The 19,291-nt window shown below is 38.1% G+C and overlaps 1 protein-coding gene across 6 annotated transcripts in view; it reads left to right on the top strand.

Annotated features, from left to right (window-relative positions):
- The window catches only part of ZSWIM6 (zinc finger SWIM-type containing 6), a 196,132-nt gene that overhangs the window by 111,647 nt on the left and 65,194 nt on the right, over positions 1-19,291 (top strand). For all 6 annotated transcript variants that reach the window (XM_058731648.1, XM_058731683.1, XM_058731674.1 and 3 more), the window contains one exon: positions 8,804-9,160. In XM_058731648.1, coding sequence (XP_058587631.1) covers positions 8,804-9,160 — 357 coding nt within the window. The remainder of the gene's footprint in view (positions 1-8,803; positions 9,161-19,291) is intronic.

Raw genomic sequence — 19,291 nt, 5'->3', positions numbered from 1 at the left:
TGATTCTGATGCACATTCCAGTTTGAGAAGCACCATTTTGTATGTTCCACATACCAAGAGCCTAAGAGGATTTGTGCATTCTTTCACCTAACAAATGCTTCTTGAGTGTTTCCTTAAGGATAGTCCTCTGTGATGGAAATACAGCAGATATCTGCTGTCTTAGATGGTGTCACAGACCTCTGTGTCTCGCTTAACTCAGTGTAAGGGGAGAGTGGACTCCCAAGTTTATAGTATCCTGGGCTTGAGACCAAAGCTTTTATTTTTTCTATTTGTGACTTCTGCAGGACAGGTCATGCATTGCTTGGAAGAGCCCCATCACTTCCTTCATTTGACAGTTACAAGGGCCTGGCCTGTTCCAGGAGCTGTGTTGGATCTTTGGGCTACAGAGATGAAAGACAGTGCCATGCCTCCAAAGGTCCTAAACCTTAACACTGTTTACTGTCTATATCTATTAATTTGCCTCCCTTCATCCCTTTAAACCACTAATGTGTTGGCATGGAGAGATTTTACTTGTGCAAATTTATCATTTGGAATATAGAGACCCATGTTCCTAATAGTCCTACAGAGCCCTATCTAATCCAGAGTGTGTTCTATCACTGCTACTCAGAGAGAACCTCAGTTTGTAAAAAGGGGAGGATGATTATAACCCACTTTGCAGGATGGTTGTGAGATGTAAGTGTATCAGATTCTAGTCCTTAGGCATTAGGAATTGGTGAGGGCCAAGATGTGTGGGCTCATGTTGGGATTGAGGGCTCAGGCTGGAACTTCAGGGTGTGGTTGGAGGGTTTTGATCACTGAAGCCTGCAATCTCCCCTCTTTGGTCTGAGCAGACTTTTCTCCTTACCTCTTGGCTCTGGTAAACAGCATTAGTGTCTAGAGTTTCCCCTTTCTTTCCGCTCCTAAAGCAAACAGCCAAACATTTCTGAAGGTTGTTTGGCTGTAAGCAACAACAGGAAATAAACAGATAAAAAGGATTTTCTCTCCCCTCTTGATTTAGGCCTGGACCCTGGGAAGTAAGACAAAGGTGTGTAAAGTTGCTAAGAGTTGGTGTTTGGGCACCAAAGGCCTCTAATAAACTTAATCTGTACTTCAGAAGTTGAGGACCCAGGTGAGAGACTAAGTAGGGGAAGGGAAGAGGAGGAAATACCGAATTGTAGGGGTGCAATGGCAGGGGTATTGAGGACTATGCAGATGGAGCAAGGGAGCCTGGCTGATCTGGCCTTTAAGAAGGGTGGAAGGCTAGAACTCCTTTGCTTGTTAGAAAAGGTTGGCATTTAAGAAAGTGGAACTTAAAAGATTGGGGCAAATAATTTAAATTCCTAAGCACTTTGCAGCTTTACAGATGTGCAAATAAATCAAATTCTGTTAATTTGTTTACCTCCCCACCATCCCCCTAATTCTCAGGTTCATTGATGGCTGTTTCCCTCACATATGCATGTTAAAAAACAGAACCGCATTCTGGAAAATCTGGAAAATTATGGTAATGGTGATAGTGGGTAATCCTTAGGTACTTCAAGATTTCAGATGACAGAATGATGTAATTTTTTTTTTTAATCCAATGCATTCCCCTTACACTAATGTTCCTTCTAAGTGTGTATTGCAGATAGCTAAATTAGTAGATACGTGTCTTTTCTTCAGAAATAATTTTAAATAACTAATGCCATTCATATCTAACACAGGTATTGTGATCATACAGACCCTTTTATGAAATGGTGCAAGAATATGCATTAACTAGAAAATAAACCTGATACTGAACAGAATGCCGCTGGGAACTCTTGGTTGGGCCCATCCAGTGCATGCTCCGTAAATTTTTATGTTGTTTATATGGTGTGCTGTGGTTTACAGTCTGGTCTTTGCATTAATTTGCCATTGTCTTTCTCTCAAATATTAATGAAGTGTAGGAGTGATTCCATCCCAGACAGACATTTTTAAGGTGAACTTAAAAATAAAGCTTTCCCTTTAAAAAATAATTTTTCTAAGAGACTGAAACTGGTTCATTAGTGATTGCCGGCAAAATCTCCTAATGTCTCCTAAGCTGTTTAAGCTTAGTATTAGAAATTAGGGCTAGAGAATTTAATTAGCCAGCTCAGAGGATGCAGTCTCTTTAATTTAGGATTTCCCTTTGAGAAAATTATGTAGTTGAAGAAGGAATATCATATTTTAGACAAGGTGGTTTTTGAGTTGTTTTGTATCTCCATCTTGGGCTCTGTACTGCATCTGTATTACTGATCTAGAAATTGTGCATGATTTGAATTAAAATTTTTTGTTTTCAAATTGATAATTGCAACATGGCATGTTAGATTGTATACAGTATTTATTAGAGTTAGGAAAGGCGAAAGTTAGGCTTTTGGAGGCAGTGATTAACTCATCTGTTTTACCAAAGGGCACATAATCAAATATTAGTTACTATGCAATTCGCCAATATAATGAGTTTAGTCAACCCGTGAATACTTTGTTATGAGAGTATTAAATGTTGACACTTTTGCATTTTTAGTCTTAGCTTAAAAAATCCAAAAATACCCTCTCATAACCCTTACCACCCTTTCAGCCATAACATCACATTGCCTTGGTTTCTGCCTTTAATTTCCCCAGGGGTTCTTTTTATTTAGGAAAAGGGTGAAAAATGTATTTGTGCAAGTGCTACACCAGTGCTTCTGTTAAATTCTTTTTCAACAAAGAATATGTTACTTGAACGCCTCATGCACAGGGTGCATATTTTTCTGAAAAGAATGTACCCTGAAAGAAGTAGTTTTTAGTGTGTATTTATTTCATGTCTCCCAGTTTATTTTAGCTTAGAAATTTTCTAATGCTTTGAGTTTGTAACGATTTTTCAGTTAACTGAGCATGTACATAGGTACATACATACATACATATACATGTATATGTGCAAATATATATGTACAAAGTAGCCACCCTTTAGAAATTCTTTGTATATTTTAAAACCGTTGTCTTCCCAGTCTGGTATCATAGGTCTCCTTGTCCCCTTTAAAAATGAAACAGAGGGGCGCCTGGGTGGCTCAGTCGGTTAAGCGGCCGACTTCGGCTCAGGTCATGATCTCGCGGTCCGTGAGTTCGAGCCCCGCGTCGGGCTCTGTGCTGACAGCTCAGAGCCTGGAGCCTGTTTTGGATTCTGTGTCTCCCCCTCTCTGACCCTCCCCCGTTCATGCTTTGTTCTCTCTCTGTCTCAAAAATAAAACAAACAAACAAACAAACAAAACGTTAAAAATGAAACAGAAATCTAACCTTAGATATGGAAAATCAGTTTTCAAGGAAAGTTCATTGTAGAATGTTAGTGACAGAGTAAATGTTTGCTTTCTAGAAACTTTCATTAATCCTTGTTAATGTGAGATTAATGTAGAGGTTATGAATATGTGTTCATATGTGAGAAATTTGATGTAGTATAAAATACAAGTGGAAATAATGCCATTTAAAAGATGATTTGGTGAAGAAGATTTATCTTTTCCATTTCTTAGCCGTACATTCTAATAGCAGTTTTTTGTTTTTCTGATCTCATTCTTAAGGAGTCCTTTGCTAATGAGGATTATGCCTATTGATATTTACTGTTTGAAATTAAACCTGAGAAAAAAATAATATATTTATTAAATAACAGTAATAAAGTTATTAACATAAATAGCATGCCTTTATGAAAAAACAACTTTAGCCCCCCCCCCCAAAATATATTTTCGTGGAAAAGGTGGCATTGTATTACATTTTTGAAAATCTTTGTAATGTCTGTCTTTATTGGAAGAGATCTGGATTTTCCTGTCCCTATCTTCATTTTGTTGTGATAGCACACATCATGTAGCTTCTGGAAAATTAAATGTGTACACTTGAGAGGGAGAGTTTAAAAGGTCAGTAATGCCGAGATGGAATTATGAAAACAATTTTGATCTTGTAGACCCTGTGAAAGGGTCTTAGGGACCCTGGACCACGTTTTGAGGATCACTGCATTTTAACATTTTAGAAATATGTATGACTGCTAAAAAAAAAAATCTCTTCCCAATTTTCTGGTTTCTCTGTGTACAAAGTAACCATCGATCACAAAATTAACTGTTTATGTGTTGGTAGAACTTAATAGGAAAGGGGAAAGAAAGCTGGTATATAAGCAAAGGACCCTGAAGGGTTTTGGTTTTGTTGTCGAACAGCAGTGATCCCTTTAGTGTCCTCCAACTCATTTACCTCAAACATTCTCAGTGGCCAGGCTTACTTTACAAGCCACCTCTCAAGTGAGAACCACCCCCCCCCCCACCAGATTTCAGTAGCATAGATTAAAAAAAAAATGTTATAGATGAAGGGATTGTATCTACCACCCCTCTCCTGTTTCTCCAGCTGGGAGGGTAAGGAAAGGGAAATAAAATTTAACGAGCACTTTTACTATGTGCCAGGTGCTTTGCATATGTTATTTCATTTAAATTCCCAAAACAACCCTAGATGGTATTTCTAGCCCCATTTTGCAAATAGAGCAAGACTCAGAGAGGTTAAATAACATGTCCAGAGCACTCAGCATTTAAGTGACAGAGTCTGATCCCAATCAAAGTGTCTCTATTACTAAAGCCCATACAGCACTGTGTCTTGGTTTGTGCTTTGTTTTTCTTCACTTTCTGCAGGTTGAGAATGTGAATACTAACGTTTTTTGGGGGCTCCCTGATAAAAACATGGTGATGATAAAACAATTTGCCCTGGGAGGTTTGCTCTTATGGGATTAACTATCTTTGACAGATCGTATTTTGTAAAGTCAAATAAATACTTTTATAAGAAAAGGTTTATGTAAGTTTTCTGGTTTTAGTTCTTTGAAAATTAATTGCCCGTGTTTTACTACAGGGTATAGAATTGCCTGCCCCTTTCTTTGTCCTTAGATCTGTCATATAGAACAGTTAGCTATTCCAGAAAGAGAGGTTTTTTTTTTTTTTTAATTTTTTTTTATCAACGTTTTTTATTTATTTTTGGGACAGAGAGAGACAGAGCATGAACGGGGGAGGGGCAGAGAGAGAGGGAGACAGAATCGGAAACAGGCTCCAGGCTCCGAACCATCAGCCCAGAGCCTGACGCGGGGCTCGAACTCACGGACCGCGAGATCGTGACCTGGCTGAAGTCGGACGCTTAACCGACTGCGCCACCCAGGTGCCCCCAGAAAGAGAGTTTTTATTTGCTACTCAGTTTGTCATCAAGGTTTGTCAGAACTCCAGAAAGGCAAAGTCCATTCTTAGGAATATTATTTTGTTTCAGGTCACACACTCCCTAAGAGGTAACATCAGCTTGGGTAAGAGGGAATAAGGGGTGGAGGAAGGATGGCTTATGTAGCTCTCTAGGGATTGCTGAGGGAGTATTCTTAGTTCTCTTGTGGGTGCTCTGGTATGATATAGGACCAACTAACTTAGAGTGTGTTGGAATTCCAAAGGTTTCTCAAATTGGATATGCCAAAATACATGAGTACACGATCCTGAAGTGAGGCTTGATGGAATTCTTACAAACTGACTCAGTATTGCAGTCTTAAAAAGTACTTAAACCAGCTGTCGCGTGCGCGCGCGCGCGCGCGTGTGTGTGTGTGAGATTTTCCTGTATTTAAAAGTAAAGCCATTCCCCTTAGTGACATCAACCATCTCAACCTAAAAGTAAGGGGCGGGGGACCCCCTCCCCAAACAAATAAGCCTCAGAGTATTTAATAGCTGTCACAAAGCTGGTCACATTAGAGGTGCAGCTGACCCGAGGGCAAATAATTTTCTTTGAAAAGGCTAGCAGTATAGGAGAGGAGTCCTTGTGATAGCTGATAGTGGAGAAAAGTAACAAAAAGCCTGCTGAAAAAATGCTGCCACCTGCAGTCGGCTGTTACAAAGAATGTTGCCCCACTCACTTGGTAGCACCAATAGTCAGCTGATTAGGGTGGCAGGGTAGAACTTAGAACATTTAGAAATATTTCTAAGAAAAATGTTTGGAATTTTTAAAGGAGTTGGGGGTACTTGAAAGATAATCTAGAATTGCTTAGAAAATGAACATTATTAAACACCTTAATCTTTGATGATTTCAGATTAATGAAGTGTTACTCTGTAAGACATGTATGTTTATGTGCGCTTTCATATATCTCTTGAATTAGATTGTTTTGGAGGCCACAATATTATATGGTTTGCTTTTTAAAAGACTTTGTGAGAATAGTAAATATTTGTTGTAATGAAATTGAATAATAGATGAGTTTTTCCTTCGGCATAATTTAATGATCGCAGCATTCATTCAATACACTTTACTTCCTTCTGACTTGTGCAGCTTTTTGCAAAAAATTGTTTGAGGGGTTCATCACTTTTCTTAATAAGGGCCTCTTCTTTGGTAGTTAAATCATTCTCTTTTGAAGTACCTGTTATGTTATACCCTTACAGATTAAATAGTGACTAGTCCAACTCTTAGATCCTCAATTATCTTGACTTTTCCTATGATTGGAAAAGTTGTCCAATATCACTGTCATGGAGAGACAAAGATGTTGACTTGATGGACAAGGAGAGCTATGGTGCTGTGAAGCTGGGAGAGATCAATTTTATAAATGGTCAGTTTATGGTAACTATTTTCCCATAGTGATAACCAGTTTCTTTGTATACAACATGTCTGTGAAGGTAGAAAACATTGAGATCTCTTGCACTGAACGTACAGAATATACTTCAGGACTTTCAGAATTACCTCTTATCCATTGGGTTTTTTACTATCTTAATCTGTGCCTGTCTTGTGGATTTTTAGTTACTGTAGGCTTATCGTGCATCTGGTATATAGTAAGGTAAGTTTGTCCTTACTATTCTTCACTTTTGAAGTTCTCTGGGTGTTTACTTTTTCTGTGACTTTTTCCTCATAGGAAAATACATTAAATTAAAAAAAAATAGAAGTATATCTACTATGTATCTTTTCTTTAATTGTAGTATTCAAAAAAAACTTCTTGACCAAAAGAGGTACAGGAGACTGGAATATTCATTCTGAAACAGGGATAATATAATCTCTTTGTAAGAAAAACGAAGATTATCATATTACAGTTCTCTAAATTTCTTACCATGAAATTTAGTAGTAACTTGTTTTTAGGGATTGCTCTTTTTAAATTAACTTGGTAAAACTTATTACCACACTTTTCTCTTTCCTTCTATGTTACTAAATATGACTTATTAGGATGAAATTATATTACTCTGAAAGACTTCTTCTAAACTGAATAGTGAGTAGTGTTTCTTGCAGCTCTCTGGCCTGATGATCATCCCTTGGGGGAGACAGTAAGTAGGGTTCAAGTGCCCCATATGTGAATTCTAGGCATTATCTAGTTGTCATTCTCATGTTATATGTCTGTCATCCCTCTCAGATTTCCCAAATGGTAAAGATCTTTCTTTTTGGGAATGAAGACAGTGTCCTGCTTGATGAGTTTTATTCAAGTAGCATAGATAGTGGAAGGCTGAAAGAAAGTCAAAACCTTCATTCTGGATCTTAGGTCAAGTACTCAAAATCTTGAGGTAAATTGGTGTCCTGAAAGTTCCCAAAATTATCTCCTTAAGGTTTAGCCCTTACCTCTGAATGTGGTTGTGAGAGAAGGAAGGTGGAACTGAATGGATGTGCCAAAAAGAAATTTGGGGTTAACTTTCCACATACTGATATTTCCACATATGGATAGTGAGAGGAGGTTTTGTCCGACCGACTGTTTTGACCGACTGATGTCAGTGTGGTGGGAGGCAGTTTTCAGTTGGCTGTATGCTTTTCCTAGAGCAATCCAAGGGGGAGTCGTGTGTGTGTGGGGTGAGCGTCTCCTCTCTGGACCATTGTAAGCAGCCACCAAATGACCTCTCGGTCAGGGAGGGTGTGAAGGATTTGTGTGTAGTTCTAAGTTTAAGCTGTAAAGACCCTTTCCCCTTGGTGATTCTGTGTGCCTGTGTGTTTGTGTATGTAAGCATGTTTAATAACCTTACTTCTGTACCAGCTCATTGTGAGCTACTTAGACTGCGGTATGTATGAGATTTGGTGGGCTTTGAAGTTCTACCAATAGGCATTGCTCATAGACATTGCTGTATTGGGGCATATGTTAGGCACGGATTATTAAATTTAAAAAATTATCTGATCACAGTCACCTGGGTGGCTCAAGCGGTTAAGCGTCCGACTTCGGCTCAGGTCATGATCTCATAGTTTGTGAGTTCGAGCCCTGCCCTGCATCAGGCTTTGCACTGCTGGTGTGGAGCCTGTCTGGGATTCTCTCTCCTTCTCTCTGCCCCTCCTGCACTCTCTCTCTTTCTCTCAAGATAAATAAACGTAAAAAAAAACCTTAAAGAAAATTTATCTGATCAGTGTCTGTGAACGACCTGCCCCAGAGTTGCATTGTTGGTTAGAAGATGTTAGTGGCTGCCTAGAATAAAGGAGGGAAGGGAGGAATTTGTTGAGCACAAAGCCAAGCTGGCCTTGTTTTTTTGTGTGTGTGTGTCTTTAAAGGAAGAAAACCACTGATCTGGGGATTTGTGTCAGGTATACTACAGGTTCAGAGATGAGTGATTATGGCTTATTAGTGTGATCTAACAACTTCCTATAGGTGTGATGGTGGTATACTGTAATACATATTTTCATATAGATGTGTAAAATACTTTAGCATGTCTGTCAAATACCATTGCTTTTTTCCCTGTAAAGTGTGGAGAATGGGAGGCGGGAGGATGTCTGCGTGGTCTGAATGTTTTTACTTGAAAATAAAAACTGTCAATATTTTTTTCTCGCTGCCGTCAAGTACTGCCCATTGCAAAGAATTAAGAAATACTTCATAGCATCTGAATGCAGCAGCTAACCTCTCTCCTCCCTTTCTATCACATAGGTTTCCACTTGAGTGGCACAGTGACAGAACCTGCAATACAATCGGAGCCAGAAACTGTTTGCAACGTGGCCATCAGCTTTGATCGTTGCAAGATTACCTCAGTGACCTGCAGCTGTGGAAACAAGGACATATTTTATTGTGCTCATGTTGTGGCACTGTCTTTATACCGCATCCGCAAGCCAGATCAGGTCAAACTGCATCTTCCCATTTCAGAGACTCTCTTTCAAATGAATAGAGACCAACTACAAAAGTTTGTACAGTATTTGATCACAGTGCACCACACAGAAGTCTTGCCAACTGCTCAGAAATTAGCAGATGAAATTCTTTCCCAGAATTCAGAAATCAACCAAGTTCATGGTGAGTATAGACATTCATTCTGTAAGATGTCTTTTCTGTATTCTTTTTCGTTTATAAATTCCTTTCTTCTGCATAAAAATGAATTAAATGTGAATTTAGGTCTTCAGCATTGTTCTTAGTAGCCAAGAGAGATTTAAAAAATTTTTTATTATTAAAGTATTGTTGACAGAGGTTTTTAAGTTTAGTTTTGTATCCTGAAACATTTGTTTCGAAGTGTTTTGTGCATTCTACTAGATAGCAAACCTTTTGTGCCCAGAAAAATTTCTCAGTTGTTAAAGGTTGACTCCTATGCTTTTACATTTGGTAAAATTTCATCAAATGTTAGATATTGGTTGTGGAAAACACAAGACTTATTTAATTCACCTTTGACAGCTTTTATCAGTAAATTAACTTGGACCTACTCTGAATTTTCTTCCCCCATTTTCTTTTAAAATTTATTTTCCAAGAAAGGACATTTCTGACAGGATGCCTCATATTAAGAAAATTAAATTATTCTTAGAAAAATATTACAACTGGGCTGCCTGGGTGGCTCAGTAGGTTGAGCAGCTCAGGCCATGATGTTGCGGTTTGTGGGTTTGAGCCCCGCATCAGGCTCAACTGCTGTCAGCGCAGAGCCTGCTTTGGATCCTCTGTCGTCGCCCTCCCCACCCACCCCCCGACCCTCTCCTACTTGCGCTCTTTAAAAAATAAACAAATATTTTAAAAAAACATATTACAACTTGTTCAGAGAGACTTTAGGATATGATTATCACTGTGTAAGAAATCTCAAAAATGGTTTCTTATAAACACATTTATCAGGTGTTTATTTTGTGATTGCAGATATGTTGACTTACAAGAATGTATGTCCAACCTGTCAGAAATACACCCACAACCTATTTCATGGAGTACATTAAAACAAGATAAATAATATGGCTAAGTTATAGGTTGTTATGCTTTAAAAACATTTAGACATAATTTTAAAAATATTTAAAAATATGTTGAGGAATGTAACACAGTCTTGACTAGGCAACTCTGGGGCCTAACATTTTTGCATTTCTTTAGTTATATTGATTTGAGATACAGGACTCAATCTATTCTTTTAGGTTTCGAAAAAGTCCTTAATTGCTATAGTGAATGTAAATATTTAAGGAAAGGAAGTTTAATATTATTTCTTGAAAACTTTTAAAATTGTGAGGTAAAACATGTAGGAAAGTGCATAAAATATGAATATGTAGTTTTAATAAAGTGAACCAACAACACAGGTCCCAGAAATAGACTGCTGTCAGCACTTGAGAGGGTTCCATATGTCCCCTTTCTGTCACAAGCTCCTTTCTCTTCCCCATGGTAACTAACCACTGCCTGGCTTTTATGGTAATCACACCTTGGTGGTTTGTGTTTTGTTGTTGACATCATTAAACACTAGTTGAGTTTTATCTGACTTCTTTCATTGGAATCATGTTTGTAAGGTTAATGCATACTGTTTCATGTACCTGTAGTTCATTCATTTTCATTGCTCTAGAGCAGCACTGTCCAAGAGAAATATAATGTGAGCCACTTGTATGGTTTAAAATATTGTAATAGCCTATTTAAAAAGAAACAAGTAAAATTAATTTTAAAAGTGATTAATCTCAATATTCATAAATATCAAGTCAACAAAAAGCTGATACATTTTACCCTTTTTTTCGTATTTCAGTCTTTGAAATCTGGTGTCTGTTTTATACTTACGGCATACCTTAAACCCCCCCATAGTCACAGTGCTGCAAGTGCGTAATAGCCACGTGTGGCTAGTGGTTACCTTATTTACTGGACAGCACAACTCTAGAATAGTCTAGCTCTGAGAACATCACCGTTTGTCCATTCCACTGTTGATCGATCTTGTTTTGAATAGAGCTGCTGTGAACATTCTATTACAAGTCCCCTAGTGCTATAAGATACTTTGAAAATGGTTTTTATGTCAGAGGGACACCCCCATAGCCATACTTCTTCTAGTACTCCCCATATTAGGCTCAGTTTTATTAGAGTGGTATCACAAGGTGTGTAAAGCATTTTACTTGGTAGAGCCTGCCCTTGTTAAATACAATATTGTAAACAACTGTGGCACTGAAGTACCTTTGACCCACCAAAGGACATGCACTCAAAGGCTCGTTCAGGTAGGCTTCTTCTTTGTCATACTACCTCCCTCAATCTTACTGCTTTGTGAAAATTTAGGCTAGCTAACAATCATCTCAGATTTCTCAGGAGCCTATCCTTGGCTTTTTTATTAAATTGTTCACTGGAGGCAGAAGAATAGGATATACCATTTCTTCAAACTTGCATGTGTTCTTCAAACTTTTATTTCCAACCCCCGCCCCCCGAATTTATATAATCCATTAGGGTTACTTTGTTCTCTGAGTTTTAGTTTAACCATAGGTCCACATCAACAATCATTTGTTCTGCATGGGTCTTCCTTGTTTTGAAGAATAGCAGCCCCCAAAGTTTCTTGTCTAAAAGCTTTGAAAATTCATTTTTATGTTCAAATAGTAAGACTAATGAATTAATGTAATGCAGAGTTGGGTGCAAGAAAGTGTTCCTATGATACTTATATTTCTTTCAGAATTTCTAAAATAAGAAGAAAAAGTTTTCCAAGGAAATAGCAAGGGCAGAATGCAGATTAGCTTTAGGCTTAGTGTGATTTTCACATAACTTGTATGAGAACAGCTTAACTAGAGCAGTGAACTTGAGCAGTTTATCCCACCAGTTTCTTCTTCACTTAATTTATCATCATATTTGCTCCTAGCCTGGAAATGGGCCAGTTACATGAGCTGCCTTCTTGCCTTCTGTCCTTGTATGATACATGGTAAAGAGAAGACAGGTAGGAAGCAGGCCATGACTTTAAGTGACAAAAGGGGAACCCTGGAGAGTGCTATTTTAACTGTTAGATTGTTGCCTTATTAGAGAGTGGGATTAAAAATATTTTAAAGTTATTTGACAACATGATTTCACCTGCCTCCAAACATCTGTACATAAAGCATTCTCCAAATCATTAAAGCAGTGCTTTTTTGTATGGTCTTTTGGGTGTAGTTTTTCTTTGAGTAGAAAGATGTCTTAAACACAAATATTGATAGAGTTAGTTTTTCTTTAAGGAAAAGCATCACTTTTACTTGGCCAGTTAATAGAGTTGGGATACAATTTAGTTTCAGTTATCTTAATAGGTATCTTAAAGACAAGTTTGGCTTCCAAATCCTTTTTAGAAGAAAGTCATAATTTAAGGAAATATAAACTATGTTGGTAACAGGTTATTCATTTTTCTTAAGAACTTATTTATCCTAATGTTGCTTAAAATTCTATTAGTTGCTTTTCCTTATTATAGTTGACCCTTGAACAACATGGATTTGAACTGCACAGATCCATTTATACCTGTATTTTTCCCGTAAATATATGTATAGTACTATAAGCGTATTTTCTATTACAATTTTCTTAACATTTTATGTTCTCTGGCATATTTATGGTAAGGATACAGTATATAATACACATATAAAATACATGTTGATCGACTTTACCTTATTGGTAAGGCTTCTGAAAGTCAGTGGTAGGCTATTAGTAGTTACCTTTTTGTGTAGTCAGACATTATACATGGATTTTCCACTGTTTGGGAGGTTGACCCCCCAACCCTTGCATTGTTCAAGGGTCACTGTATTTTGAAATATTTTCTTTCTGCAAGAATTTTATCCTGAGGAGTTAAAAGCTTTCTCAAGATGATTTCAGGCATATTATTCCTAACAATTTCCTTTTTAACTTGATATTGCATATTTATAATTACAGTAGTTTCTAGATGAAGAAACTGAAGAGAATGTGTTAGTACATCCAAGCTCACAGACTGAGCAAAGGTACTTGGAATATAGACTTAGTTATTGTAATAGTTCATTCCTTGTCAGATTTTTTTTTTCATTTCTTTGTGTTTTCATAACATTCCCCCCCACACACATAATTTTGATTAGATTATAAAACTAACTACTGTATGCTAAATAGTGGCTGTAAGATAGTGATGTTAATGGCCCTCCAAGGAGATTTCCCATTATATCCTGCATTTTTTTTTCCAGCAAAATTGTTTGCTTTCAGTTTTATATTCTAATAAAACTTTCCAGCTTCCACATTCTTAAAAAAGATGCTGGTGTCTTCGCTAAGTACTTTTCTAAATTTACTGATTTCCAAGTGCTAGTCCTCTCTCTTACTTAACTAAGCCTTTTTTGGTCCTTTACGTTTTGTATTAAAGGAGGTGTATTACATAGATTGGTAAATCGTGGTGTAGAGACAGAACATCAGACTTAAAATCTGAAGGCTTAGAGTCCAGTATTGTCTCTATTATGTATGCATTACTTGAGTAACCTTGGGTGAAGCTCATTTTTTTCTCATTTACAGTGGTCATGCTCTTCTCTAACAGCATTGGAAGAATTTTAATAAGGAATACACGTATAATAATAATAACAATAGAAGTATTACTGAGTTTACCTCATGTTTAGTGTATCCAGAAGTTCTCATAGGAGAGGGTAGAAACCAGTTGGGGGGGGGGGTGAATGATATCACAGTTGGAGGTCATCTTACTTTACTCTGACTTTCTGTCATGTATTTCTTCTCCTTCTACTTTCTCACTTGTGCACTTTGTCCCCGCCCCCCCCCCCCCCCCCCCACCTTCCTATGAGCTAGCCTGTAGTGGGCACACTACAGCAAAGAGGGACAGACTAAGCGGAAGCTGGTATTGGTCTTGGCTGGGAGCAGAGTGTGTATGTGTGTGTGTGTGTGGGGGGGTCATTTCAGTGGCCCTCTCACTCCTAGAGCCTCAGCCGTCCCAAAAGTAGGGTAGACTCCTCCCTGATATCACTGTCATGTGCCCAGAGATACCATTTCAGTCAGCTAGAAGCAGAAGGAATATATTCACATGTTAGATGCACTTGACACATGACATCCAAGATCTCTTCCACCTCTGATTCTGTGACTTTGGTGGTGGTATTTCTACAGAGACACAGGAAGCACCTGGTATCATACTGCAAAAGGTGCGCCTCCTGTGGTTCTACTCAAGTGTGCACTTACGTGTTGTTCTTTGATGAGAGATTTGAATTTGTTTGAGCATGGTTCGAATAAAACCAACATCATAAATTCCATTCATGCCTGCCAGTCCTGCTTAACTTAGCCTCCAAATGCCTCTGTGTCCCAGCCATCTTATATATCAGTCCATTCAGGCTCTCTTAGATATTCCAAACAGACAAGCAGACCTACTCAGCAATCCTGTGTTCACTGTGTAGCTTACTTTTAGTTGATTGTAAACTCCATCAGGTCCGAAACTATGACCTGTGTGTGTATCTTGGTGGCTTCCCTAAGGGCAGTACTTAAGAAGCAGTAGGCACTCGGAATTTGTTAAACAAAAAGTAACACTGTCATTTTTCGTTCTGTTTTGTTCTTAGCAGGAACTTGGAGATTTATTTTTGTACACATAGGTGTTCCAAATCTAGCAGTGAGCGACAGTCGGAGTTGTTTGATGGAGGCCTTATGTCACATCTTTCTTCCTTTTGTTCCCCTGTGGATGGTCATGTTCATTGTAATTGGCTTGCATTAGCAACCAGTTTTTACAAGTATCCTAGGGAGATAATTTGGTTATTACAAGCATATTCTTTCTTTCGTAGAACACTCAGGCATTGACATTTGGTGAAACAAAGGTATGATCTACTGGTGATTAATACAATTTGCAAATATTCTGTAGGAGAGAATTGAATTTGCTGTCCTAAAGTGCAGCAGTGTGAAACTTAGAGAAATTTTAAAACAATTTTAAAAAAGTATGTTGGAAAAATATATAGTAATATAGAACTGTGTGAAGATAAAAAGACAAATCCGGATTGGCTCCTTCATCAACCAGCTCCTTCCTTAGTGTCTCCAACAGTTCCCTTATCCCTCAAGGCAACTACTGCTGACGGTGTGGTTTGTATTCTTTGAGACAGCTTTCTTTGTGCACACACATACGTAGTTTTTAAAAAACAATTAAACATATTTTTCTCCCTTTTGCTTTTTTCTCTTAATATATGGTGTATATCTTATGTTAGTACAGACGTGTCTATTACTGTTTTAAATGCTGTGTAGTATTCCATATTATGGATACATTTAACTACTAACTTACTGAATAATTTTGAAGTTGCTTTTGTTTTGTTTTTGTACTGTGTGCAGTACCACTTCAACCATTGTGTGTGTGTACGTGTGTGAATTTGTGCAAATATTTTTGTTTTTTTGTTTTTAAGTTTATTTATTTTGAGAGAGAGAGAGCACATGAGCAGGGAAGGGGCAGAGAGAGAGGGTGAGAGAGAGAGAGGATCCCAAGCAGGTTCTGCAGTGTTAGCTCAGAGCCTGACATGGGGCTTGAGATCATGACCTGAGGCAAAAATCAAGAGTCCTTCTGAGCCACCCAGGAGCCCCTGTGCAAGTATTTTTGAATAATAGATCCTTAGTAGTAGAAATGCCAGAACAAGTGGTACATGCATTTTTTAGTAAGTACTGCCACATTTCCCTCAAAGAATCACTGGGTTTATTTAAAAAAAATTTTTTTTTAAATATTTATTTTTGAGAGACAGAGACAGAGCACAAGTAGGGGAAGGGCAGAAAGAGAATGAGACACAGAATACAAAGCAGGTTCCAGGCTCTGAGCTGTCAGCACAGAGCTCAATGCAGGGCTCAAACTCACAAACCATGAGATCATGACCTGAGAGCCAAAGTCGGACGCCTAACCAACTGAGCTACCCAGGTTTATTTTTAAGTTTTGACTAAAACTAGATGTTTCTCTAATAAGATTTAATTTTTTTTTTTTTTTTTTTTTTTTACAAAATTGATGGAATGTATGACCATGTACATATGACTATCTTCATATGAAAAAGCATTTCACTTCAGCAAAAGAAGTAATCTTAGAACTCCTGTGTCTTCATTTGGAGGAATCACATCTCTAGCCCATGAGGAATTTGCTAGGGTAATACAGAAACAGCCAAGTTACTTTCAGCCCAGTATGCTTCATTTTTTGTCTTTTCACCTCCAAATCTTGCCTTCCCTCATACCATATAGTCATCTCTGACACTGTCTTCACTCTCATGCTTTTCAAAGGATAGCTACCAGCTGTGATCAGTTTCCTCGCTAGTCCTCTGTCCTTGACCTGACCCTAAGTCTGTCCATGTTGGCTCTATGAGCTTCTTGTGCCCACCTCCCCCATAAATGGGGTTTTCACTTTTTCTGAGACTCTGCAGAGTGTTGATGATCTTAGAAGTTAGCCTATGTAGGGGCGCCTGGGTGGCTCAGTCTGTTAAGCGTCCGACTTCAGCTCAGGTCACGACCTCGAGGTCCGTGAGTTCGAGCCCCGCCCATGTCGGGCTCTGGGCTGATGGCTCGGAGCCTGGAGCCTGCTTCCGATTCTGTGTCTCCCTCTCTCTCTGCCCCTCCCCCGTTCATGCTCTGTCTCTCTCTGTCTCAAAAATAAATAAACGTTAAAAAAAAAAATTAAAAAAAAAAAAGCCTATGTTTCCTTTGCTCTCCAGCTCTGTTACTGCAGATAGCAACTGAATCTCTTCAGACCTCAGTTTTCTTATTTATAAGACATGGACAATAAAGAGTTACCTGTTTTATAAGGTCAGGAAGGTTAAAGGAGTAAATTTGAATTACTGTTATCACTGTCATGGTGATGACTCAGTTGACATGCGTCTTCAGGGCAGTGAGAGTTGAGGAAAATATTTGTGAGCTGTTTTTTAAACAACGTCATTTAAATAATCTGAGCAAACCATTCTCGAAGCTTGCAAACATAGTAGATTTCTTTTAATAAATCTTAAGAGTTAGGTAATGTAAAGACAAGACTTCCTGAGAACTTTGCATTTAAATATTTATATTTGTGTACCAAGTAATACATTTTTAGCTAAGTTGCAGAAAGTGACCTACCTGTTATGCACACTATGTTTACATTCTGCATTTTTATTTTTATTTTTTATTTTTTTTTCAATATATGAAGTTTATTGTCAAATTGGTTTCCATACAACACCCAGTGCTCATCCCAAAAGGTGCCCTCCTCAATACCCATCACCCACCCTGCCCTCCCTCCCACCCCCCATCAACCCTCAGTTTGTTCTCAGTTTTTAACAGTCTCTTATGCTTTGGCTCTCTCCCACTCTAACCTCTTTTTTTTTTTTTTTTTGTCCCCTTCCCCTCCCCCATGGGTTTCTGTGCATTTTTAAATGAGCCTGGAGAGTGTACAAATACTGTATCGCTTTTTCACCCATATAAGACACATGCTTATTTCTGTACATGAATAAACATATTATTGAGCTTCTGAAGGAAATTAAGTGATAATAAGAGATGAGTAATAAAGTCAGATGAGAGGAAAGTAATAGAGGAAGATCTATAAACCCTGACAGGCCTTTCTATGTGAGTTCCCTGAGCTATATGGTGATTGCAGTACTACTTATTCTCTTCTTTCGCATTGAACTGAAGGGAAGGTGGCTTGCTGAGGGAGCCCAGCCTGGCACATGCCAGGGCTCCCTCTGTCATTAGCCTCCCGAGATAAAGACCATGGGCCGACCTCTAACAGCTTCTGGAGCTGACCATTGAGAATAGAAGGTGAGGAAGGATCTGGCTTTTGAAGCCATCACAATTGTAGGGTGAAAGGAAGGCATTGCCTGCCACTACTTTGAAATGAGGATTTAAGGAATAATAAAATTTGAATCTTTTTTCAAGTGTGTTTTTATTCAATGCATGTTATTTTTCAGCAATCTCCTAATTCTTGTTTTTTCTAAAGAAAGAATTTTTTTTGGAGTCTGAATCACTAAAGTTTGCTGCTTTGCCTTTTCCCTTGCGGTGCAAGTGATTGATGTCAGGATTTTGCCTTCAGCTTGTAAGACAGGTGTACCGGTGTGCTTTTTTAAGTCGCAGACTTAATGTTGCCTAGCTTTAGCAGCGGGCACTGAAATTTTAGGAGATGGCATTTTTCTAGGTGCCCTAAAAGAGGGTGAATTAATCACCTCTACAGTGTTGACATCTGTTGCCTACATTCTGCCTTTATAGATTAAATTTAACAATTTTAACCAAAAAACCCCTCACTTCTGCATAAATATAAATAGTTAAGGCATTATTTAGACTACTGTATTGTTAAAGCAGTTAGGTCACAGTTAAGGTGAAGAGGTAAAGTAAAGCTTTTCATTTTTTTGTTTGAATTGTTTTCCAGCAGATTAAGCCAAGAAAAGAAAGCATTAAGTTCCCTATTAGAACCCAAAGCTGTGAATAATTCCACATACCAAACATAGCATAAGCCAGTTGTGAATGTGTCTCAGTTTCTCAGTTTAAAATTTACAGAATGGTTTGCTGCCGCTTACTGCTTAAAAGCAACTGTTTCCTTGACAAGAGACAGATATTTCATTTGGTGTGTCTTAAATATGCTTCATTCAATACACTGGAGAGGTGTCTGTTTGCTGCTTCTGAACCCTGAATACTTTTCAGTATTAAGACCCACAAAGTGCCAACATGTTTAACATTCTCTCCAAATATAGAATAGTTCCCCTACCCTGCTGGCAAGCATTCTGAGTCAGTAGTTCTGAAGTGTGGTGCCTAGGTATCTATTTTTTCCACAAGGTGCCTCAGGAATCTTGATAGACTCTTAATTTTGAGAACTGCCCGGATAAGGGGGTTTTGATACTGAGATAAACCAAATCAGGTATCAGACAGGGGAAGCCAAGGACATGGACCAAGTGCCCCTCCATGTTCATGAATTCTCTTTTTGCTCTCTTTCTATGGTATTACATAACTAACATAAGAGGGTAAATCAAATTCACACATCTCTAGCTGGGAATGAGAGACAATTAAACTGTTTGACTTTTTTCACTAGATAATTTCACTTTCCCTGAAGGCTTGAAACTTTGAAGAATTAAGCTTTGGTAATAAAATGCTCACAAAGATTAATTATACAGTTGTAAACTTACAGCGTTCGTAATTATAAATATAAATAAGGGTAAAAAAAATATGATAGGTTTTAAAACCTTTTAATGGACCATTTAATTTACATACACAGATTCTGGTTCCTGCCCAACTGGGGGACTATTTAATAGCAAATGTGTAAATACGTGAATAATGTGTTTCTTTGCATACCTTTCTCAAAGCTAAACACTG

Source organism: Neofelis nebulosa, chromosome 1 (genome assembly GCF_028018385.1).
Source record: "Neofelis nebulosa isolate mNeoNeb1 chromosome 1, mNeoNeb1.pri, whole genome shotgun sequence".
Taxonomy (NCBI): Eukaryota; Metazoa; Chordata; class Mammalia; order Carnivora; family Felidae; genus Neofelis; species Neofelis nebulosa.
This window is presented reverse-complemented; position numbering and strand designations above follow the sequence as displayed.